Below are 26,054 nucleotides of genomic sequence, written 5' to 3' on the forward strand. Positions count from 1 at the left end.
TGTAAGTATTCTATTCTATTCCTGTGCCCACACCTCCTCCCTCACCTCCATCCAAGGCCCTAAAAGGAGCCTTTCAAATCCATCAACGCTTTACCTGCACATCCACTAATATCATTTATTGCATCTGTTGCTCCCGATGCAGTCTCCTCTATGTTGGGGAGACTGGACGCCTCCTAGCAGAGCGCTTTAGGGAACATCTCCGGGACACCCGCACCAATCAACCACACCGCCCCCTGGCCCAACATTTCAACTCCCCCTCCCACTCTGCCGAGGACATGGAGGTCCTGGGCCTCCTTCACCGCTGCTCCCTCACCACCAGACGCCTGGAGGAAGAACGCCCCATCTTCCGCCTTGGAACACTTCAACCCCAGGGCATCAATGTGGACTTCAACAGTTTCCTCATTTCCCCTTCCCCCACCTCACCCTAGTTCTAAACTTCCACGCTTCAGGCTCTCTGCCTTTATTCCTGATGAAGGGCTTTTGCCCGAAACATCTATTTTGCTGCTCCTCAGATGCTGCCTGAACTGGTGTGCTCTTCCAGCACCACCAATCCAAAATCTGGTTTCCAGCATCTGCAGTCATTGTTTTTACCTATTCTACTCTTTTGCCTACTCAATTAACCTGTCTATCCTTTTGTAGAATCTGTCAACTTCACTAACTTGCCTTTTAAATATTGTGATGATGCAGTGGCATTACGAGGTGTATTTTGGTGTTTTTTTTAATGAAGAAAGGTTGAGACAGAGGTGGTAAGTGGTCTGCTCAAAGCCAATAAAGAAAATAGCTTGTGAAGCCTTGTATTTTAACTAATGTTGGAACAATAAAAGTTGGAACAATAAATGGGCAGTGTCCAGCTCCCACAGAACCTGCAGTTGCTGGGGTCTTGAAGCTGGATGTGGTAGCTCTTGTTCCTCTCTCTGTTACAGCTAAAAGCTGGGGTTCTCTTGCTGCTACTAGAATTGCATGTAAGACAATCTGTTTTATTGAATTTGCCATTTGAGATGTTACTATATTGGAACAGTTAGTTAGTTGTATTTTAACTGCAGTGTGAAAATTGAAGTGTGTTTTGCTTAAAGTCAAGTAGTTTGACCAAGCGAATTTCATCTGGATGTCTTGCAGTAATGTATAAAATAAGAAAAAGTTAGGATGTAGACTATCTTCTTCATATTTTTTTGAGGGGGTTTGGTCTGGTCCATAACAAATTGGGGTGAAAGAAAACCCAAGGCCACACAAGCTGTTTACTTTATTGGCTTTGAGCAGACTACTTTCTACCTCTGTCTCAGCCTTAACTTGAAAAGAAAAGGACAAAATACACCTCCATAAAGCCATAGTATTGTCACGGTGTATAATAAATAATTGCAGCCAAGCACTAATCCCTATAACAATTCATTAGTTACAGGTTGTCATTCAGAAAATGCCTCCTTATCTTAACTCTTTGCCTACTGTTGGTGAGCCAATCCTCTATCCACGATCATATATTACCACCATTATCATAGACACGTATCTTTTCAAATGCCTTTGAGGTGCAGTACCTTTGGAAATCCAAAGATATTAATTCTGCTGGATCCCCTTTATTATCCTGCTTGTTATCTTTTAAAGATCTCTGATAACATTTGTCAGGCACGGTTTCCCTTTCATGAAGCCAAATACCATACTTTTTAAAACTCTGCTATTAAATCCTTTATAATGCACTGTTTAACATTTTCCCAATAATGTCAAGCTAACTGGCCTGCAGTAACCTGCTTTTCTCTCCCCTTTTGAATCACGGTGATATGTCAGCGGCAGTTTCCAATCCTCTGGGACGTTATCTTAGGAATCCTTGGAAGATTACTACCAGTGCAGTTGCTATCTCTGGAGCTACTTTTAGGATACATCCCATCAGGTCTGGAGATCTATCAGCTTTTTGCTCCACTGGGTTGTCAGGTACTTTGTTTCTGGTTTTTGTGATCACCACTGCATCATTTGTGAGGAAACCTAATAGACAACTATTACAATCTTAAATATTTTTTCACTTGTTCCCATAAACTTCCACTGCTCTGTTCTCATTATATCCTGAGTATTCACTGGTGATTTCATCCTTAATTATTTAGGCACATTCCTCCCCTTCCATAATTTTCCTATTCTTCCCTGTAGACCTTGAAACAAGGTAATGTAGATGCCGGAGACCTGAAATAAAAAGTGTTAGAAACGCTCAGCAGGTCAGGCAGCTCATAAGAAAAGAGAAATATAATTGACATTTTAAGTCCATACCTCTTCTTCAGGACTGAGGGAAAATAGAAATGTAATTGGTTTTGAGCCAGTGAAATGTTGCATTGCCAGACTCAAGGTTTCCTTCTCAGTTGTGGGATATTTTGGTTCATGATCATATGGTTTTTTGGAAAAATACCAAATAGGGCTTTATATTTTCTTGTCGTCTTATAAGAGTATAGTACCAATACCCACATCACTCACATTGATAGATAACTTGAATGGCTTTGCATAATTACGTGTGGCTAACACTTGAGCAGTAGTCAACACAATTTTCAGGCTGTCAGTTACCTTTTGACAGTCTGATGTCACTGAAATTTTCTGCACTCTTGAGTAAGTCAGTCAGTGGAACAACCACACTGCTAAAATTCGGTATGAACTTCCAATACAACCCATTCATAGTACTGCCCTCTGCATCAATGGTATGGGAAACTCCCCAATAATCTTTGTTTTCACATCTGTGGGGCGATCTGACCATGTCTGAAAATCAGGCCTTTGCTCCGATTGGTTTGCTCGTTACCACAATCCTCCTCACTTGGGCCACCTTCTCCTCTGCCCTTTTAAGTTGACTTCCCTCTCTAATTGCCAACTTCTGAAGTTCAAATTCTCTTTTTTTTTGCTTTTCTTCTCTTTTTCAGTCTTTCTTCAACTGGGGCCTTCCTCTCCTCTTCTTTTTTTCCCCGGCTTTTAGTCATAACGCAAACTGCTTCATTTTTCTTTTTGTTTTGCCAGGTTTATTCTTTCCTTTTCTTTTGCCTCTAATTCAAATGCTTCATTTGCATTGTAAACATAAGCAACCCCAATTCCAGCTTGTTTGCCAATTATGAACACTTTGTCTTGCTCACTTATTGTAAAACTCCCAAAGTCACTTCTTTCACCCCCAGAAAACTCTTAGTGACCCAAAGAGTCATTACTCCACAAGGCACATCCTGTTTAAATCAACTCCTCTTCAAGACACCACATCTTATCTGCCCGAGTTTCCTAGCTTCCATGTCTGTTTCCATGGTAAATCTTGATTAGAAATATTCATTTAGGATCTCCCCTATCTCCTGCAGTACCACGCATAGACAAACGCATTGAGCTTTAAGGGGTCCTATTCTCTGCCTAGTTACTCTTTTGCCCTTAATGTACTTGTAGAACTTCCAGATGTATGTTTATGTAAGTTTTTAATTTCAGCATTGAGTTGTCTTCATCCCCAAATCACTTAAATTGCTGCTTTTTTGTTTAATCTGATGTATCCTCTTAATTTCCTGTTCTCCCAGGTATTGTAATAAAAGTTGCAATCCTGTCAATGAAAAAGATGTGGTCCCTCATGTAAGTGTGCTTCGTTCTTAACTAATATATCCACCTGACTATCTTATTCACTTCACTCACTCTTCATTCTTCTAAACCCTAGTGGATACAAGCACAGCATGTCCAGTCTCTCCTCATTAGTCAGACCCCTCATTCCAGGTAGCAATATAGTAAACTTCCTCTGACGGCTTTCAATGCATTAAATCCTTTCTTAAAACAGGCACTTATCTGCAAGGTGTGCATGAAGTCTGAAAGAAACTATTCTGATATTGCATCCTATCCACTCTCTTCAGCTCAATGATTTTGAGCAGGAGCAATTGAAGATGGCAACACCTCCCGTGGATATTGTTCACTTGGAAGCTCTTGTAGTCTACACACAGCAACATACTGTTCACTAATCAAATAAACTGTCAAATCTTAATCTGAATTAATTATATAGGTTTTAATTTGTTGCAAATTGTCTCCTTTTTTTAATATGACTTGTACAAAGTAACAAACATACATTTTAAATGGTTAAACTTTGGAAGCTTCCACAAGATGTATTGGAGGTTTAAAAAAAAATCTATTTTCTTCACCTTCTGCACCAAATTCACACCAAAATCTCAAATTTTCCTCCTGGAATGCTGTGTTCAGCTCTGGATACTACAAAGATGATGTACAATGGGATGGTTTTAGCTCAGGAGGAAGCCGTTCAGCCCATCTTGTCTTTTCAAGTACATTCTAGTCCCACATACATTTCCCAATGGCCAATCTATTTTTCTCTTTTCATAACGATCAAAGTCTCTTTAAAAACCTTGATTTGCTTGTACCATAGGCCTAACCACTCACTGTGTGTCAACGTTTTTCGTCCTATTGTTGCTGCTTGCTTGACAAAACACCTTAAACTGATATCCTCCGTTCTCCTCAATGGGAATGGTTCTTCCAGCTCAATCTGTTCAGTGTCCTGATGATTTCTGCTTTGGACAGGGTGTGACACAGAATTATCAGTGATGTTGCGGTGTATAGGATTTAGCAGTTAGAATTTGCATAAGTTTTTTTTATCTCTTTGAGTTTGGAGGTGATTAAATTGTTTGCAATGATTAATGGATGCAATAGGATCGATTTTGGAAAAGTTATTTCTACTGGTGGGAGTTCAGAGCAAGGGACTTTAAAATTCAGGCAAAGCCATACATGTGTAAACATTCTTGATCTCTCCTCCTTATACTGCCATTCTCCTCTCATGGTTTTAAAATGGATAAAATCATTTCTGACAAATTCTTGAATCTTCCCCGATCACTTTATCCTTCCTTATCCCTATGCCACCTCATTACTGGTGAAATGGTTCTCAAGTCACAACTGCACCTGTAAAAGTCTCCACTCAATATAACATTACTGCTTTTCATCACATTCTCGTCACTTTCACCTTTGATGACATTGCCCCTTGTTGCAGCCATTATTCTTTTACCTGTCTCTTCATCTGGTGGTATCCCAATATCTTGAGACATGAAGTCCAACTGACGCTATCTTGAATGCATCTGGCAAATAACTGCTTAAATCATCCAGTTCTGGATCTGACTGCAACACTTCAAACGTTATTGAGCCCTGGTATGTTCAGATAGAACTCTTCAGGATACCAGAAATAACCTCCTGTTTCCCTTCTGAAATCTGTCTTTCCAATTCCTATGCTCTCAAAGCCAACAAATGAAGAGGTCAATGAGCTCCTCTCATCACAAGGGCTGAAACCATTATTATGTTGTCCATAGTGGCTTAACATTCATGTTTGAGTTCAGGGTTACAAGGTTCCAGTCTGATTCTAGAACTTCACAAAAATCCAGACTGAAACTGCATGCCAGTTTTATTTTTCCAACAGTATTATTTTTCAAAGTTCTTTCTGTCCTCTCCAGTGAGCATTCGAGATCCTATGGTAAAAGTTAACGCAAAGCAGTCAAGTTCTCCCCAGAGTCTCAGCTCGTACTTGTCCCTCAATTAGCATCCCAAAAGAAAAGCAACTATTTGGTGATTACCACATTGCAGTTGGTGGGAGCTAGCTGTCTCTGAGCTACCACAAATTTTTGGAGATGGTTGGTGGTTGTAAAAAGTGTTCTATATCTGGTAATAGAAAATTTGCCCACCTGCACTCTAAGTTGAACTTTCTCCACCCTGTGTTGTTATAACCTCTGCAATTTCATTGTGTCTGTGAGGCCCTCCTCTTGACCCCTTAACCCTTTCCCACTAAATTGTTGACTATCTGTTCTGATTGCCATATGGCTCATGTACTAAATCATTCTCTTCGGCCCATTAGTCCCTCCATTTTACAAAATTAGTGCCTCCACCAACTGTTTATTGAAAAGAAAATCCACCAAGGCTTTCTCTTTGTAAATTGCTGTGCCATCTAAAATCTTTCTTTACCCTTTAACCAGGTTTAAGTCATCCCATTTCTTTCTTCAGCTCTACTTGTGATCATTGTCTCAATGAACAGTTTTTTCAACACTGCTGCCTCACAGCGCCAGAGACCTGCGTTCGATTCTAGCCTTGGACAGCTGTCTGTGTGGACTTTGCACATGCTCCCTGTTTCTGCGAGAGTTTTCTCTTGGTGCTAAGATTTCCTGCCAAGGTAGATTGGTCATGCTAAATTGCCCATAGTGTCCATGTGTAGGTTATCCATGGGAGCTGCAGAGTTGCAGGGATAGAATAGAGGAGTGAGTCTGAGTGGGATGCTCTTTAGAAAGTTGGTGTGGATTTATTGGGCCAAATGGCCTGTTTCCACGCTCTGGGGATTCTAGTCTTCTAGCTATGTTAGCTGAATGCAAGTGGTTGATTTGGTTGGATTTAAGTCTTTACTGGAGATTACAAGTCTCCAAAAGCAGATTGAGCAGCAGAAAAAATGTCAAGGTCCAATGGAACATGTGCAGGTGAGTGATTGGGAAATGGGAAAGTTGAAAAGAATTGGAAAAGTTCTTGCATCAGGTTGGATTCCTTCTTAAGTATAATTTTATTGTATGGACTGATTGTGTAGGGCAATCCAATCTAGAGCTGATGGACAGAGTGACTTTCGAATGTGTTTTAGTGACTCTGACCTGACGGTACAGAAGAATTGGGCTAAATATTGATTGTAAACAAGAGCTTCTCACACAGACATAAAATATTGGAGCAGAATAGCTCCAGTCAGCCATTTGAGCCTGCTGTGCCTTCTAGTTCTGAACTCGCCCTAAATACTTATCCATTCCACGCCTTGTCAAGACCATTCAGGGTGTTATTTCTTTGAAGAGGCACCCCTCACTCTTTTAAACTCCATTGGAACCAAGTATAGGTCTGTCTAACCTATACTCAAGGCAACTCCAGTTCTCGATAACAATTCAATAATTCTCCCCTGACCAGCCTCCAATGTATTTGCATTCTTCCTTAAATGAGTTGATTAGTTTTGTAGACAATATTCGAATTGTGGTCTTGCCAGTGTCCTATAAATCTGAAACCTGTTATTCTTACATATGAAGGTGAAAAGGACTTGGAATGTTAAATATTTGTTATATGGTCTGATCAATTGTAATGTCTTTATTTCCTGATACAGCATCAGTCCAGCTCTCCTGCGTCAGGCATCCTATGGCACCATCAAGATTGGAACTTATCAAAGTTTGAAGCGCCTTTTTGTAAGCTGTCCACAAGGTTTGTTTCATTTCAAATAAATATTTGGTGATTATTTTCCCAAACCTAATTTACCCTGAAACATTTGGTGTGATTCTCCAATTTGATTGCACTGTGCTTATCACAATCCAAGAGCACTCAACCACATGAACAAGCCAGATGGCACTTTCTGCTGCTGCTTGCTTAGCTTGGGTGAATCTCTTGTTGATTCTGTACAGTCCAGTGATCTGAGGATGATACAAGCAACAGTTTGAAATGATCAGTTTTAGTTTAATGCGAACAATAATTTTTTGATCTGATTCAAAGATCTCAATTATTTATCAAACAAGAGAATTGCAGGTACCTTATCAGAGAACAATATTAATAATTGTTCAGTTGCATAGACCATGAGAATTGCTGAAAAATACATATTTGTCAATTTTTTTCATCTTACACTCATCAGGAAAATTCATAAGAATGCCACTTTAAAGGGCAGCAGCATTTTACACTGTAAGGAAGAGCCCTGATTGATAATGGAGTTGCCATGGAGAATGTACCAGTTGGATGATGGCTGGCAGTTAACTGCTGAGCTTATTTAAACTTAAATCAGGAATGTTACTCTGGTCTTGGCATTGCCTTTTAAAATGATGAAGGGATTGGGTGCCATGTGTTTTGTTGTGTTACAGAGGAACATAGGTACATGAGTAGGCCATTCAGCCTCTCAAACCTGTTCCATTGTTGAGTGAGATCATGGCTGATCTGTGGCATAACTCCACTTACCTGCTTTTGTTTCATAACTCTCTATCAATACCTTTGCTTAACACTAATTTATCTATCTTGGATTTAAAATTAATGACTGATCTTGCATCCATTAGCATTTGTGGAAGAGAGTTCCAAACATGTACCACTCCCTGTGTGTAGAAGTTCTCCTCCCGAACATCACTCCTGAATGTTCTGGCCCAAATTCTGAGACTGTGCCCATTAGTTCTAGAATCATACTGCCTGTGATACTTGCCCATGATTGTGAATGGGAAGGCATTGTTTTTATTTTCATTATTGATTGATCTCCAGTGTGGGAGAATTTCATGAGGAAGGGTGAGGATGAAGATTAAAGAAACAGTTTTGTTATTTACTATAAGGCCTGTTGGAAGTGCCAAATGAAAGTACTTCAAGTATACTTCAGAAAGAGGCTGGTTGGAAAGGGTGTATTGGAAAGGGGGAGGTAATGGCTTAGTGGTATTATCTCCAGCCTATTAATCCAGAAAGGCAGCTAATGTTCTGGTGACTCATTTCAGATCCCACTATGGCAGGTGGTGGAATTTGAATTCAATAAAGAACCTGGAATTGAGTGTCTAATGATGACAATGAGACCATTATCGATTATTGGAAAAACCCATCTGTTTCATTAATATCCTTCAGGGAAAGAAATCTTTCATCCTTATCGGGTCTGGCCTATATGTGACTCCAGAGCCACAGCAATGTGGTTGACTTTTAACTGCCCTCTGGGCAATTAGAACTGGCCTGGCCAGTGATGTCCACGTCCTGAGAGTAAATAAAAACAAAAGATTTTTCAGTGTGGTGGTCCTGGGAATGCAAAATCTCTTGTGCCTTTTGATATGTGTACCCACAATATTTTGAGGTATTAGCATTACTTCTAGTTGGTATATCCTTAATTTGGCTTTGCACCAATGTGCATTATTTTCAATTTACAGATGAAACGCTCCTTGTAAATGTTCTGTGTGGGATTCTTGCTGGTGTGGTTTCGTCGTCTATTGCCAACCCTACAGATGTATTAAAGGTACGTGGAATAATTTCCAGAATTATGGTATGCTCCTTTTAATACGTACCTGTAGGAAGCCAAGTCCATTCCATGGCTTGATGAGGTGTGTGTTGGTGGCAGCCTGGCACATGCAAAAGCCCATCACATGACACAGTATCAGTTTCTGCATCAGGCCCATACATGCTCCCAAAAATAACGACCTGCATTTTTTAAAATGCTATTTATGTGATAAAATATCCCAAGACATTTCACAGGATTGTTTATTAGATATGGTTTGAAAATGGAATTAAGCAAGGTTCAAATTCAAACAAGTGACTGAAAGCTTGGCTGGAGAGAGAGAGTTTCAAAAGCTGTATCTCAAAAAAAGAGAGTAAGTTTGGAGAGATGGAATGGTTAGGGAGGCAATTCCCAAGTTTAGAAATTAGACAGACCGCTAATGTTAGGGTGATTAAAAAAGGGAATGTGCAAGAGACCACAGTCTGAGGCTTGTAAAACTAGAGGGTATTTCAGAGAAAGTGATGGGGTCATATAGGAATGGATTAAAATAGACAACTGAGAATTTTAAAAATGACTAATTCCACCCAAGGTTGGGGTCTGACATAGCTCTGCAAAGAGAGGTGATTTTGTAACTTGGTCATATCTAACTTTCAGGAAGCTGAGTTTTTGATGAATTTACACTTACTGAGGTGGAGGTTAGATGGGAGGGTAACCAGAAGAAAATGGAAATAGTTGTGTTTTGAAATATCAGAGTTGCCGGAATGGGATTTCAGCAGTGGTAGTACTTCATCTGAGGTGGGTGAAGGTGGATGATGGCATAGATGTGGAATTATGCATTTTGGAGATTGGAGATAAGGGTGAAAAAAGGACAATAAGTTTATTTTTAAAAAATCTCTATTTCAGGCAGTACTCAGGGACAAAGGGTACAATTGGTGGCAGCAGCTAAGGTTGTTAGCTTTAGTTTTTCATTACTTACTTGGAGGTGATTTATGCTTATCCATCAGCATGGCATATCAGAGGCAATGGAGGGTTTGAGAGGTGATGGTGGTTACCTAGAGCTGGATGTCATCAAAGGACAACCTGATGGGTTTCTGGATAATGTTGCTGATGTGGTTGCCAAGGAGCTATGAGAAGGAACAGTGTGGGAGTGGAAACAGAAGCCACAGCAATTAATTCTCTGGTTCGAAAAATAAGGGAACCAGGCAAATTCGATTTTCCAGTCTCCAGTTTATAATAAATCAAATGTTAAATAAAGTTAAGCCATAGCAGGACAGTTCTGCTGCACAGAAAACACACCTGTGACATGTGGGATGTCAAGAATGCTTCCCATGGGCTGGACAACCACATGTACATGAAATGTAGCCCTGTTGTACAAATGAGAGTTCCAGACTTTGGAAAGAATAAGACCGTAAGACCTAGGAGCAGAAGTTAGGCCATTCAGCCCATCAGATCTGCTCTGCCATTCAATCATGGCTGATCAGTTTTTCAAACACATTCTCCTGCTTTCTCCCCATGACCGTTGATCCTTTTGATACTCAAGAACCTATCCATCTCAGTTTTAAATATACTCAATGACCTGGCCTCCCCAGCCTTCTGTGGCAATGAATTCCATAGATTTGCCACTCTCTGGCTGAAGAGGTTTGTCATTATCTCCATTCTAAAATGTCTTCCCTTCATTCGAAGTCTATGCCTTCAGGTCTAATGGAAACATCTTCCCAGCATCTACTCTGTCCAGGCCATTGAGTATTCTGTATGCTTCATTTAGATCCAACTTCACCCCCCCCACGTGCTTGTAAACCCAGGGTCCTCAAATGTTCCTCATATGATAAGCTTTTCATTGCTGGGAGCATTCTCGTGAACCTCCTCTGATTACACTCCAAGGTCAGTACATCCTTCATGAGATGTGGGACCCAAAACTGCACACAATACTCCAAATATGGTCTGAACAGAGCCTTATAGAGCTGGTTTTATATTCAATTCCCCTCAAAATAAATGCCATCTTAACTACTGACTCAGTATGCAAGTTTACCTTGAGAGAATCCTTGATGAGAACTCTCAAGTCTCTTTACACTTCAGACTTCAGAATTTTCTCCCCATTTACAAAAAACGTCCATGCCTCTATTCTTCCTACCAAACTGCATGACCTCACCTTTTCCCACATTGACTCCATTTGCTACTTGTTTGCCAACTCTCCTAACCTGTTCAAATCCTTTGCAGCCTCCCTGCCTCCTCAAGCTGCAAAGTTAGCCAGAATGCCCTCAGCTCCTTCATCTAGATCACTAATTTATAAAGTGAAACGTTTTGGTCCCAACACTGAGCCTTGCCAAACACCACAGGCTGCCATCCTGAGAAAGAACCTTTAATCCCCACTCTCTGCTTCTATCCATGTTAGCACCTTGCCTCTAGCACCATGGGCTCTTATTTTACTCAGTAGCATCCTGTGTGGCACCTTGTCAAAAGTCTTCTTTAAAGTCCAGGCAAATAACATTCTTTGGCTGTCCTTGGTCTAACCTGCTCGTTACTTCGTCAAAATCTAGCAGATTTGTCAGGCATGATGCCCCCTTGATGAATCCATGCTGACTTTGCCCTCCTTCACAATGGATTCCAGGATCTTATCTACAACTGAGGTTAGGCTAATCAGTCTGAAATTTCCCATCTTTCGCCTTGCTCCTTTTTTAAACGGTGTCACATTAGCAATTTTCCAGTCCTGTGCAGTCCTCCCTGATTCTAGAGATTCCTGAAAGACCACTACTAACATCTCCACTATCTCTTCATCTATCTATCTCCCTTTGAACTCTTGAGTGTAGTCCATCTAGTCCAGCTAATTTATCCACCTTTGGGCCACTCAGTCTTTCTTGCACTTCCTCTTTGCTGATAGTCACCATACTTAGCTCTGCGTCCTCACTGTCTTGAATTTTTGGGGTATTACTTGTGTCTTCCACTGTAAAGACTGGCATGAAGTAATTATTCAGTTCCTCAGCCATTTCCTTGTTCCCACTACTGTCCCTGCAACATCATTCTGTATGACTCTGACTATCTCCTTATTTCTTTTTTTGTTGTTGCCCCCTGTTGGTCTTTAAGCTTCCCAATCCTCTGGTTTCTCACTGCCCTTTGCCACATTATACGCTTTCTTTTTTGCTTTTGTGCTATCCCTAACTTCCCTAGTCAGCCACGGTTGCCTCATTCTCCCTGCAAATCGAGGGATGGTTCTGTCACTGTTGGGCAGCCGTGAGGCTGAAAGTTATGGGGTTATCTTGCTTAGGGAGGTGATCATACTACAGGTTTAGAGAGACAAGGCAGAAAAGGAATGGGTGACTGTCGGGCAACTGGTGCAGGAATCCCCTGAGTCCATTCACTTTCCAATTTGGATGTTGCTGAGCATGATGGTTCCTGAGAGGAGTGCAACCAGAGTCAAGTCTGTGGCACTATGAGTGGCAATCAAGGAGGGGTGTTAGAGGAAGGGAAGACCAACAGCATATTCAATACTTGGGGATCAGACAGAGTGTCTGTGATGATAGACTTGACTCCATAATTATATTGTTTTCCAGCTGCCAGTGTCAAGGATAGTGCATAATGGCTTCAGGACGTTTTTATGCGGAAGGATGATCAGTCAGAGGTTGTAGTCTATGTTATTCTCAAGTATGTGGGTGGAAAGAGAGTTGAGGTACTGATAGTACTGTTTAGGTTTGATAAAGGGACTTGAACTGTAATCTCAGGATAGGATTACCTAGTAATTCATCTTAGCGAGCATAAGAATAGAGAGAGGGCAAATTGAATGCATGGCTAGAGAGATGGTGTAGAAAGTAGGACATCCACCTTTTAGAGCCATTCAGGTGGAACCAGTACAATGGAGACAGGTTACATCTTAACAGGGTCAGGATCAACATCTGAGATTTGTTAATGCTGTTGGGGAGCATTTAAATTACTTTCGTAGTGAGATGGCATTGCATATCATAGAACCCCTATAGCGTGGAAACAGGCCATTTGGCCCAACATGTCCACACAGATCATCCAAAGAGTAAACCATCCTGACCCATTCCTTGACTGTATTACTCTACATTTACCCTTGACTAACGCATCTAATCCACACATCCTAGAACACTATGGGCAATTTAGCATGGCCAATTCACCTAAACTGCACATCTTTGGATTGTGGAAGGAAACAGGAGCACCCGGAGGAAACCCACACAGACACTAGGAGAATGTGCAAACTCCACACAGACAGTTGCTGAGGCTGGGATCAAACCCAGGTCCCTGGTGCCGTGAGGCAGCAGTGCCAACCAGTTACTGATAACAGTGAGGGATATGACGATAGCACAGGAAATTACATTACGTTAGATATTCAGCCATGATCTAGTTGAATGGCAGAGTGGACGTGAAGGGCTGAATGGCCTGTGTGTTTATATGTTAAATCTATAGGCGTTGGCAATTACAGTCCAGACCATGGCACCAAAGGGCAACGGGCAATTTAGGAGAGAATAACAATGCATAGTAACATAGACATTACAGGAAGTTCATGGATAAGGAGAAATTTGTGACCGTTTCATGAGTTCTACATGGTATCAGGATAAAGGACATCATGGGGAGCAAGCAGAATGTTTTCCAAAGGAAAGGAGTGAGACAGAAATGGTACAGGTAGTTACTAATGACAGAGAAGCAAGCTATTAACTTCCTGATGAACTGACACACAGACAGTCACCCGAAACTGGAATCGAACCTAGGGCCTTGGCGCTGAGAAGTGGCAGTGCTAATCACTGTGCCAGCGTGCCACCCTGATGTTATGGCTATTATGGAGACTTGAACAACGAAGGGGCAGGAATGGTTGTTGGATGGCACGGTGGCTCAGTGGTTAGCACTGCTGCCTCACAGCACCAGGGTCCTGGATTCGATTCCTGCCTGTCTATGTAGAGTTTGCACATTCTCCCTGTGTCTGCATGGATTTCCTCCGGTTGCTCCAGTTTCCTCCCACAATCCAAAAGATGTGCAGATCAGGTGAACTGGCCATCCTAAATTGCCCACCGTGTTAGGTGTGTTAGTCAGGGGTAAATATAGGGTAGGGGAATGGGTTTGGGGGGTTTCTCTTTGGAGGGGTGGTGTGGACTTGTTGGGCCGAAGGGCCTGTTTCCGCACTGTAGAGAATCTAATCTAACCTAATGTTCCAGGGTTTAGATGTTTCAAAAGGAATAGGAATGGAGGTAAAAGAGATGGGAGAGTGGCATTGCTAATCAGAGGTGGCATAAAAACTGCAGAAAGGGAGATCATTGAGGGTTTGTCTACTGAGTCCTTTTGGGTGGAAGTCAGAAACCAGAAAGGAGCAGTCACTTTATTGAGAGTTTTCTGGAGACCGCCAATAGCAACAGAGGAGGAGCAGATTGGAAGGCAGATTTTGGAAAGGTGCAGAAGTAACAGGGTTGTTGTCATGGGTGACTTCAACTTCCCTAATATTGATTGGAATATCCTTAGTGCAAATAGTTTGGATGGAGCAGACTTTGTCACGTGTGTCCAGAAAGGATTCCTGACTCAATATGTAGATAGATCAACTAGAGAGGAGGCCATATTGAATTTGGTGCGAACCAGGTTAAGTGTCAGATAGGAAAGCATTTCGGTGATAATGATCACAATTCCGTTATCTCGACTGTAGTCATGGAGAGGGATAGGAGCAGACAGCATAGGGCAGTATTTAATTGGGGAGGGGGAATTATAATGCATTTAAGCCAGAACCGTGGAGCATAAATTGGGAACAGATATTCTCGGAAGTGCAGAGTTTGCTGCGAGTGCTGGATAGGTTTGTCTCACTAAGACAAGGAAGGGATGGTAGGGTGAAGGAACCTTGGATTACATGCGATGTGAACATCTAGTCAAGAGGAAGAAGGAAGCTTACTTAACTCCTTCCCCGGTGACTTTTTTTGGAGAAAACGTTTCATTTTCAGACAAATTTTTAAATTTTTTTTACAGTATTTTTAATGCTTGCACTCTCATTTGATGTATCCAAGCTTCTAATAGAAGGTTCATACTCATTGTCATCTTCTGAGCTCGACATCTGGGCATAATTTGTTAAAAAAACAGAAAGAACCGAGTGACAGTGTGCGCCCAAAAGCGGTGCGTCGACGCTTCTTGCAACGCCTGAGGCGCAAGAGACACAGCTACCAGACGTATGAGTCACCGAGTATACTCGTTTCTAACTGAGAAGGGCCCGGAAATGCCGAGAATTGATGTATAAACTCATCTGTGACTGATTTTGAAATTATATGTTTTGGACGAGTTCACTCGTCACACTCTAAAAAAGACAAATTGGGTGAAGGCAAGTTAACTGGTCTTTGCCGGGTAAGGTTGAGGAAGCAAAGATCAGGCAGGGCTCTAGAGGGTTACAAGGTAGCCGGGAAGGAACTAAAGGATGGACTAAGAAGAGCTAGAAGGGGGCATGAGAAAGCTTTAACAAGTAGAATTAAGGAAGACCCAAAGGCATACTATGCTTATGTGAGGAACAAGAGGATGGCCAGAGTGAGGGTAGGGCTGATCAGGGAAAGTAGAGGGAATATGCGCCTGGAATCGGAGGTATTAGGGGAGGTCCTTAATGAATACTTTGCTTCAGTATTCAGTACTGAGAGGGACTTGTCATTTGTGAGGACAGTGTGAAACAGAATGATACACTTGAGCAGGTTGATGTTAAGAAGGATGATGTGCTGGAAATTATTTAAAACATAAGGATTGCTACGTCCCTTGGGCCAAATGGATATACTACGGGAAGCGAGGGAAGGGATTGCTACTCCTTGGGCTATGATCTTTACGTCCACACTGTCCACTGGTATTGTACCAGGTGACGGGAGGGTGGCAAATCTTATTTCCAGGTTCAAGAAAGGGAATGGAGATAATCCTGGGAATTACCTACCAGTCAGTCTTGCGTTGATAGTGGGCAAATTATTGGAGAGGATTCTGATTATTATGATCTGTTCTGGAACTTCTGCTCTTTGTGATTTTTATAAATGACTTGGATAAGGAAGTGGAAGAGTAGGTTAGTAAGTTTGCCGATGTCAAGGTTGGTGGAGTTGTGGATCGAATCAGAGAATCCCTACAGTGTGGATACAGGCCCTTTGCCCAACCAGTCCACACTGACCCTCTGAACAGTAACCTACCCAGACCCATTCCCCTACCTTATTACTCTACATTTACTCTGACTAATGCACCTAATCTACACATCCCTGAATGGGCAATTTAGCTTGGCCATTTCACCTAATCAATGCATCTTTGGACTATGGGAGGAAACCGGAGCACCTGGAGGAAACTCACGCAGACACTGGGAGAACGTGCAAACTCCACACAGTCACCCGAGGCAGGAATTGAACCCAGGTCCTGACGCTGTGAGGCAGCAGTACTAGCCAGTGTGTCGCCCCAGTGTGGAGGGCTGTTGTAGATTGCATCTGGACATTGACAGGATGCAGAGCTGGGCTGATAAGTGGCAGGTGGAGTTCATCCTGGAAAAGTGTGAAGAGATTCATTTTGGAAGGTCCCCATGATTATTGTTGTACCTTTCTGACAAGTTCCCATGATTTCTTACTTCATGTTCGGTTCATACTGTAATCCACTGCACTGCCTCTCCCTCCTTCCTCATCTTGCCACATTTTATATATTACTGGACCCAGATGATTTAATTGCCTGTCAGAGCTCAGTGTTGCATTTGAGTTGAAAGTTGTGGGTTTGAACCCCACTCAGACTTCACCTATAATCCAGACTGTAGTATTGAAGCACAGCCAAACATGATGTTAGTTAACTCAGCAGTTAATCTGAGAGTCAGTCTGCTTTCGTGTGTGAATGTAACAATCTCCAGTCTCTGCTGAAGAGCAGGAGAATTCTCCCTATCCTGGCCAATACTTCACACAGCAACCATTCATCAGACTGGTTTTATTGGGTGAATTCTCTCACTGGTATTTGTGCTCAATATTGCTGTCAGATTAACTATGTTATCACTGTAACTACACTTCAAGCGAAAATGCTTTGGGAGATACTGAGGACATGAAAGATACTGTAAAACTTAAATTTTCTTCTGACAGATTCTAGTTTTTTTTTGGTCCTTAAGGTGTTTTGAAGTTTTTCATGGATCTTACAATGGATGCTGTTCATACCAGAAATTCGGTCAGCTTAATGCTGAACTGTTTGTTGTCAACTTTTTTTATTATAGTATTCAAAATACAGTGCATTATCACCGAGCTTTGAGTGCTGAACTGCAGGCTAATTGCTCAAAAATGGAGTCCTGAGCTACAGGTGCAGTAACATCTTCAAGAGGTAAACTTCAGCCACAGCAACAACTCAGATCATAATAGCAGCTCCTAGAGCTGAGCTCCAGAACCCTGGAAGAACACACAGAGTTGACGTACAGGCACAGTAACAGCTCCAATAAATCACATGTCATTGCAAATCTGTTGAACTTCACACAAGGAGGGATTATTCTATTGTTATGGATGAATTATGCATTCTCACTAAAAGAAATCATGAAAGAACAAAAGAACAATCTTCAATTCCGTTCCTTCTCTTGGCCAGTACAGTGTGGAATTCTTCATTCTTCACTTTGTTGTCTTTTCAGATTCGGATGCAGGCTCAAAGTGGTCTGTGTCAGGGGAGTATGATCGGGAATTTTATTAATATCTATCAGCAAGAGGGCACCAGAGGATTATGGAGGGTATGTATTGAATATCTCGTGTGGTAACAGTACTGAAATCAGGGTAAACTGTTTTCAGTCCAGTTTTTCTGTCATCCTCTCCAAATGCTTGAGAGCAGCATGGTGGTTCAGTGGTTAGCACTGCCGCCTCACAGCACCAGCGACCTGGGTTCAATTCCAGCCTCAGGCAACTATCTGTGTGGAGTTTGCATATTCTCTCCATATCTGTGTGTGTTTCCTCCCTCAATCCAAAGGTTAGGTGATATGTTAAGGATAGTTAGGTTAGATGCACTAGTGGGGGTAAATGTAGAGTAATTATGTAGGGGAATGGGTATGGGTAGGTTATTCTTTGGCGGGTAGATGTGGACTTGTTGGGCTGAAGGGCCTGTTTCCACACTGTAGGGATTCTAAGATTCTAGATGTGACTTCTATTGGGCTACTGTGACACAGGCAGCAATTATTTACATATGTTATTTAATTTCAGTTCTTTTTTTATTGATTTACGTAGCTGCAAGATTGGTGAACTAAATCAAACATTTGCAACTTCAGCTGTTTGCAAGAAGCAGGGAACTGACTGTACCCAACTAATCGATGCTTGCAAAACTCAAAACACAATGTCCAATATTATGTCCAATTCCATGATTGGATAATCTTTATAAAATAATCCTGAGTGTACAACAAAGTATGTTGATGGCCGATTTAAGGTGATCAATCAAGCTAATAGTGGTGCACTGTAACTATATTTATTGATGTACAATATCCTGTTCTTTCAGACAAAAAAAATGTACAGGCACTGCACTTGGTTAGCTCAACAAAATAGGTAAATGCCAATCTCTGATTCATTCTTCAGGACAAGGGCTTAACCAAAATGATTCAGTTCACCTAGTTTAATTTTGAACAAAGCTTGGCAGTTAACTGATTCATTTTCCATGGCAATGCCTCTTCTAATTAGACTGCATTTGCCAATTAATCGGTAGTTCCCTCTCATATAAAGGAGAACAACATTCTATACTGTATAAGTATTCTTTTAAATTATCCTGTTGCGTACAAGATAAAACAAAACTTTGACAAAATATTGAAGATTTCTGAGGAAGAGTCACTCAATCTGCAATGTTAACGCTGATTTCCCTCCTCAGAAACTGCCAGACTTGCTGAGTTTTTCCAGCAATTTCTGTTTTTGTTTCCACAATGTGTCTTTTTCAGCAACACTGAGGGTTTAATCCTTGAATTTTGGCTATGCAATCCAGACCGGATGGTACATAAAAGCACTAATCAGCCCAGACTAATCTCTTTTAAACACAAACCCGGAATGTTGAATCAGGGAAAGCCAAAAGTGAGAGTGAATAGTGATTTTTATAAATGTAACAGAATATTCTGGTCGCAGGTAAGAATATTTCTATGAATTTGAAGAAATTACTTTGCCATTATGAAAATAGAAGTACAAGTGCCCCATTTCTGAAATGAATCGCTGAGAAACATTTGCTAAAATGAGATGTGGATGTTGTGTTTTGAAGAGATATTGTATAGCCTGGAGCTTTATTCCCTGGAATGCTGTGTGAAAGTGGTGTTGAGGTAGGTCATTAACCAGGATTTTAATTAAATTTTTGAGGAGTTAAAATGTTAACTTGTGCTCATACATTCCTGAAGAACCAAAGATTCTCCTGCAGATTAACACTTCACATCTGTACATTTTAACTCATCTTTTCTGTAATGCTCTGGTGTTACAAAGTTTTAGTGATGAGGTCTGTGATAGAACATAGAACATAGAACAATACAGCACAGAACAGGCCCTTCGGCCCACGATGTTGTGCCGAACTTCTATCCTAGATTAAGCACCCATCCATGTACCTATCCAAATGCCGCTTAAAGGTCGCCAATGAATCTGACTCTACCACTCCCTCGGGCAGCGCATTCCATGCCCCCACCACTCTCTGGGTAAAGAACCCACCCCTGACATCTCCCCTATACCTTCCACCCTTCACCTTAAATTTATGTCCCCTTGTAACACTCTGTTGTACCCGGGGAAAAAGTTTCTGACTGTCTACTCTATCTATTCCTCTGATCATCTTATAAACCTCTATCAAGTCACCCCTCATCCTTCGCCGTTCCAACGAGAAAAGGCCGAGAACTCTCAACCTATCCTCGTACGACCTACTCTCCATTCCAGGCAACATCCTGGTAAATCTTCTCTGCACCCTCTCCAAAGCTTCCACATCTTTCCTAAAGTGAGGCGACCAGAACTGCACACAGTACTCCAAATGTGGCCTAACCAAAGTCCTGTACAGCTGCAACATCACCTCACGACTCTTGAATTCAATCCCTCTGCTAATGAACGATAATACTCCATAGGCCGCCTTACAAACTCTATCCACCTGAGTGGCAACCTTCAAAGATCTATGTACATAGACCCCAAGATCCCTCTGTTCCTCCACCCGACCAAGAACCCTACCATTAACCCTGTATTCCGCATTCTTATTTGTTCTTCCAAAATGGACAACCTCACACTTGGCAGGGTTGAACTCCATCTGCCACTCCTCAGCCCAGCTCTGCATCATATCTAAGTCCCTCTGCAGCCGACAACAGCCCTCCTCACTGTCCACAACTCCACCTATCTTTGTATCATCTGCAAATTTACTGACCCACCCTTCGACTCCCTCATCTAAGTCATTAATAAAAATTACAAACAGCAGAGGACCCAGAACTGATCCCTGCGGAACTCCACTTGTAACTGGACTCCATGCTGAATATTTACCATCTACCACCACTCTCTGACTTCGACCGGTTAGCCAGTTTTCTATCCAGTTGGCCAAATTTCCCTCTATCCCATGCCTCCTGACTTTCTGCATAAGCCTACCATGGGGAACCTTATCAAATGCCTTACTAAAATCCATGTACACTACATCCACTGCTCTACCCTCATCCACATGCTTGGTCACCTCCTCGAAGAATTCAATAAGACTTGTAAGGCAAGACCTACCCTTCACAAATCCGTGCTGGCTGTCCCTAATCAAGCAGTGTCTTTCCAGATACTCGTAAATCCTATCCCTCAGTACCCTTTCCATTACTTAGTCTTACTTCTGTGGTAGGCAAACTGGCCTGTAATTCCCGGGGTTATCCCTATTCCCTTTTTTGAACAGGGGCACAACATTCGCTACTCTCCAGTCCCCTGGTACCACCCCAGTTGCCAGTGAAGACGAGAAGATCATTGCCAACGGTACTGCAATTTCCTCTCTTGCTTCCCACATAATCCTAGGATATATCCCGTCAGGCCCGGGGGACTTGTCTATCCTCAAGTTGTTCAAAATGTCCAACACATCTTCCTTCCTAACAGGTATCTCTTCTAGCTTATCAGTCCGTTTCACACTCTCCTCTTCAACAATACGGTCCCTCTCGTTCGTAAATACTGAAGAGAAGTACTTGTTCAAGACCTCTCCTATCTCTTCCGACTCAATACACAGTCTCCCACCACTGTCCTTGATCGGACCTACCCTCGTTCTCGTCATTCTCAGGTTTCTCACATACGCATAGAATACCTTGGGGTTATCCTTGATCCTATCCGCCAGGGATTTTTCATGCCCTCTCTTAGCTCTCCTAATCCCTTTCTTCAGGTCCCTTCTGGCTATCCTGTATCCCTCCACTGCTCTGTCTGAACCTTGTTTCCTCAACCTTATGTAAGCCTCCTTCTTCCTCTTTACTAGACATTCAACCTCCCTCGTCAACCAAGGCTCCCTCACACGACCATTTCTTTCCTGCCTGATCGGTACATACATATCAAGGACACGTCGTATCTGCTCCTTGAAAAAGTCCCACATTTCCACCACATCCTTCCCTGACAGCCTATGCTCCCAACGTATGCTCCTCAAATCCTGTCTTACAGCATCGTAATTTCCCTTCCCCCAATTGTAAAAACTTCCTTATTGTGCGCACCTATCTCTCTCCATAACCAAGGTGAAAGTCACAGAATTGTGGTCGCCATCACCAAAATGTTCACCCACTAACAAGCCCACCACTTGTCCCGGTTCGTTACCGAGTACCAAATCCAATATGGCCTCCCCTCTGGTTGGACAATCTACATACTGCGTTAGAAAAGCTTCCTGGACACACTGCACAAACACCGCCCCATCCAATCTACTTGATCTAAAGAGCTTCCAATCAATATTTGGGAAGTTGAAGTCGCCCATGACTACGACCCTGTGGCTTCTGCACCTTTCCAAAATCTGTTTCCCAATCTGTTTCTCCACATCTCTGCTGCTATTGGGGGGCCTGTAATAAACACCCAACAAGGTGACTGCACCTTTCCTATTTCTGACTTCAGCCCACAATACCTCCAGAGGCAGATCCTCCTCAAACTTCCTTTCTGCAGCCGTTATACCATTTCTAATTAGCAATGCCACCCCCCCTCCTTTTTTACCACCCTCCCTAATCTTACTGAAACATCTGTAACCAGGAACCTCCAACAGCCATTCCTGTCCCTCATCTATCCATGTTTCCGTGATGGCCACAACATCGTAGTCCCAGGTACCGATCCACGCCTTAAGTTCACCCACCTTATTTCTGATACTCCTTGCATTGAAGTATACGCACTTGAGCCCATCTCTGTGTAAGCAAGTAGTCCCTGTCAGTGCTACCTTCTCCACAGCCTCCCTACAGTCTTGGACATCCTGACACACAGCTAGCTTACTTGCTGGACTACAAGTCCGGATCCCATCCCCCTGCCAAATTAGTTTAAACCCCCCCGAAGAATGCTAGCAAACCTACCCCCCAGGATATTGGTGCCCTTCTGGTTCAGGTGCAACCCGTCCTGTTTATACAGGTCCCACCTTCCCCAGAATGCAGTCCAATTGTCCAAATATCTGAAGCCCTCCCTCCTACTCCATCCTTGCAGCCACGTGTTCAACTGCACTCTCTCCCTATTCTTTGCCTCTCTGTCACGTGGCACCGGCAACAACCCAGAGATGACGACTCTGTCTGTCCTAGCTTTTAGCTTCCAGCCTAACTCCTTGAGCTCTTGAATGACCTCCCCACCCCTCTTCCTACCTATGTCGTTGGTGCCAATGTGTACCACGACTTCTGGCTGCACACCCTCCCCCTTAAGGATTCTGAAGACACGGTCCGAGACGTCTCGGACCCTAGCACCTGGGAGGCAACAAACCATCCAAGAGTCTCGCCCATGTCCACAGAACCGCCTGTCCGTCCCTTTAACTAGAGAGTCCCCTATAACTAGCGCTCTCCTCTTCTCCCCCTTTCCCTTCTGAATCTCAGAGCCACAGACCCCTTCACTGCAGCTTACACCTGCAAGGCTGTCCCCCCCAACAGTTTCCAAAGCTGCATACTTATTTTTTAGGGGAACGACCACAGGGGAACCCTGCACTGCCTGTTTCTTCCCCTTCCCACCTCTAACTGTTACCCAGCTACCTCTGTTCTCTGGCGTAACTATGTCCCTGTAGCTTCTATCGATCAGCCTCTCGAATAATCCTCAGCTCATCCAGCTCCAGTTCCAACTTATAAGAGACCCATGATTTTCTTTAGTGGTGCTGAAATGAATGTGATATGTTTGTTTGCTGCGAGCTGTGCTGTATATCCTATTCAGATATCGTTCTCTTTGTGATTGACAGGGAGTGAGCCTCACTGCTCAGCGAGCAGCCATTGTGGTTGGCGTGGAGTTGCCAGTCTACGATATCACCAAAAAGCACATCATCCTGTCTGGCCTCATGGGAGACACAGTCTACACACACTTTCTGTAAGCTTCTACATCACCAATTGATTACATTGATATTGTACCCTTCACATGGAATAAATATGCCAGAGCACTTTTGTGTGTGTGCTGGAAAATTGACCCCAAGTTAAAAAAGAAGCATTTGGGTAATAGTAGAAAGCAAAACAAAAGTAAAGTATTATAAATACTGGATGGCTGAGATAAAATCAAAGTGCTGGAAAGACTTTGCAGGTTAGTCAGCAACTGAGGAGAGAGAAACAGTTAACCTTTTGAGCCCATTCTGACTCTTCAGGACAGTTCTTTCAGAACAACTCTTTACGTTTGCACTTCAGAATGGAAAGCAAGCTGATTATTTCAGTTAATCAGTAATTTTTTGAGTAGTAAAGTTTAAACAAATGCCATTTATATCTGATTAAAAGTTCCTTTATAAATAATTGAAATTGCCTGAAAATGTCTCCCATTGCAAATTTGTATCTTCAATAATTATGGGAATTCAGTTGACCTTGGTTACTTGAATTGCTGTCTCAAAAAACATCCTGTCAGTAATTTAGTTTCTGCCAAATTCAAACAGGCCAGAAAACCTTGTGTTCATTAAGGTCGGTAAATTCAGCAATTAATTTGTAATGAATCCTGTTTCTACATCTTGGGTTTGATGTCTAAGAAGCAGGTGAGAAATCCAGACAATATGCCCAGGTAAATAATAAACTCCAGAAGTTCTTCTCTTTCATGCAAAGACACCTTTAGTGTAGTTGACCTTCTTACAAGTTGTATGCAAGTAGAATTTTAGCCTTATTCAAAAACATTCCAGTGGGGCAAACACTAAATAGAGTTATTACTGTTGTTGGTGTTGCTTTGGCAGGGTCGAAAAGTCAAAGCTTAGGGGAGGGTATCCAAAGCCTCCTGATGTATTATTAATCTGTAACCTGCAGATAAAGATAACACTACTGGGTGTCTGCTCTTCTTGATTGGCTGTTGTGCTATTACACAAGCTATTACACCAATCAGAGATGACCAACTACCAGCAGCTGTGGACCTCAAGTGAATATATACCACTGAAGAATGTAGAGATGAGGTGAGATTGAGGGTGAAGAACTTCACATCGAAACGTTGAGTTGACTGAAACCACAAAATTAAGTGAAGATGTGAGCTTTGAATCTATTGTGGTTTTTTTTCAAAGATATACTTTCCTCATTTAAAAAAAGGCTTCAGCAGAAAGACCTTACATGGTGATCTGTCCTCACTGTCCCTTGGCAGCAACTACCCAGAGCTTTAGTGCTTCCATCAGTACATAGTTTTGGACTTTGGAATAGAATAGAATGGAATAGTAATTGTTGTCACTTGTGAAAAGTGTTTAAATTGACATATTCCAGTGCCTATATGCTACAATCTGTCAAGGCCAACTCCTTGCTCTGGAAGACCAGCAATGTTTGGGCAGACCAGAGTATCTTTCAGACACAGTCAGTGTTTGTCTCAGTGTGCATCCCGGGAAACAGCCCATGGAACATAGTCCTGGTTTACGGAGCTGCTCATGACAAACCTCGACAAAAACCTGTCGTCGTGATGATGAGTAAGGTCCAGATTAAGGGCTGTTAGAAATTCAGGTAGCAGGTAGGTCTGTTTTCTGATTGGATGGTGTCTGTCACTCCTTTAAGTAGCTATGATTGTTTTAAAATAAGTTGCCCAGTATCTGCTTGTGCAAAATAGTAATCCCTGAGAGCTGAAATGGACTTATGCACTCTTCCTCAGGATTGACAGAGTAAGGAGTAGAGGCATGCTGACAATTGTGAACTCCTCCAATTAAGAATAAGACAGTATTTCTGGTAGGACTTATTCACTTAGACCAGTCCATCTACTGTCATGTATTCATATAAATTAATGTGAACACTGCTGCTGTCTTGCACTTATGGATTGCCTAAGTTACCTTCAGTGAGTTTTCCAACATATTTAGTTGGATAAGTCATAGGAAACATTGCATATTGGTGAGTGTTCTTTTTTTTTGGGGGGGGAACCTGTACTTGAATCAATTTTTTTTTTGATCTACAGTTCCTGATCTGGTGAGGACAATGAGAAACTTAGACACAGACAGGCAGTGGAATAGGAAAACACAACAGATAAATGTTAATTGCAGAGAAGTATCAAATGATGCATTTTGGGAGGAAGTGTGAGGAAAGACAATATAAAATAAAGGGTAGAATTCTAAAGGGATTGGAGGGATATGGGGAACTGGGGTACAGGTTCACAAATCATGGATAGTTGTCAGACAGTTTGAGAAAGTGGGTTAATAAAGCAAATAAGATCCTAAATACAGTGTAAGAGTATAAGAGCAAGGAAGTTATATTGGGTCTTTGATTTAAAAAGAAAACTATTTTGGGCTTTGATTGGAGTGTTGTGACCAGTGTCGAGCACCGTACTCTATGCAGTTCATGAAGACCACTGAAGGATGCAAAAAGAGGGATGAAGAACTTCATTTATGAGAATTGAATGGAGATGATGTCCCTTGGAGAAGAGAAGGTTGAGAGGAGATTTGATTGAGATGTTCAAAATCCTCAGCGGTTTCACTAGTTTCTAATTTTAGCTAGACCTTCCTATTTTTATATTTTGTTCCAATTAAAATGCAGGCCAACATTCCATGTGCCTTCCTGATTACCCGCTGAGCTTGTATGCTAGCTGTTCTTATTATGTACAAGAGGTCACAAATCCTCCTCTACTGCAATGTTCTGCAGTCTTTCTCCATTTAAATAATATTCAGCTTCTTATCCTTTCTGCCAAAG

The 26,054-nt window shown here is 42.1% G+C and overlaps 1 protein-coding gene across 1 annotated transcript in view; it reads left to right on the forward strand.

Annotated features, from left to right (window-relative positions):
- slc25a14 (solute carrier family 25 member 14) overlaps positions 1–26,054 on the forward strand; it is an 86,491-nt gene that overhangs the window by 28,604 nt on the left and 31,833 nt on the right. Inside the window, exons 4-7 of the mRNA XM_072594896.1 lie at positions 7,085–7,179; positions 8,850–8,935; positions 17,493–17,588; positions 23,183–23,307. Of these exons, the coding sequence (XP_072450997.1) occupies positions 7,085–7,179; positions 8,850–8,935; positions 17,493–17,588; positions 23,183–23,307 (402 nt within the window). The remainder of the gene's footprint in view (positions 1–7,084; positions 7,180–8,849; positions 8,936–17,492; positions 17,589–23,182; positions 23,308–26,054) is intronic.

This window comes from Chiloscyllium punctatum, chromosome 25, assembly GCF_047496795.1.
Source record: "Chiloscyllium punctatum isolate Juve2018m chromosome 25, sChiPun1.3, whole genome shotgun sequence".
Classification (NCBI taxonomy): domain Eukaryota; kingdom Metazoa; phylum Chordata; class Chondrichthyes; order Orectolobiformes; family Hemiscylliidae; genus Chiloscyllium; species Chiloscyllium punctatum.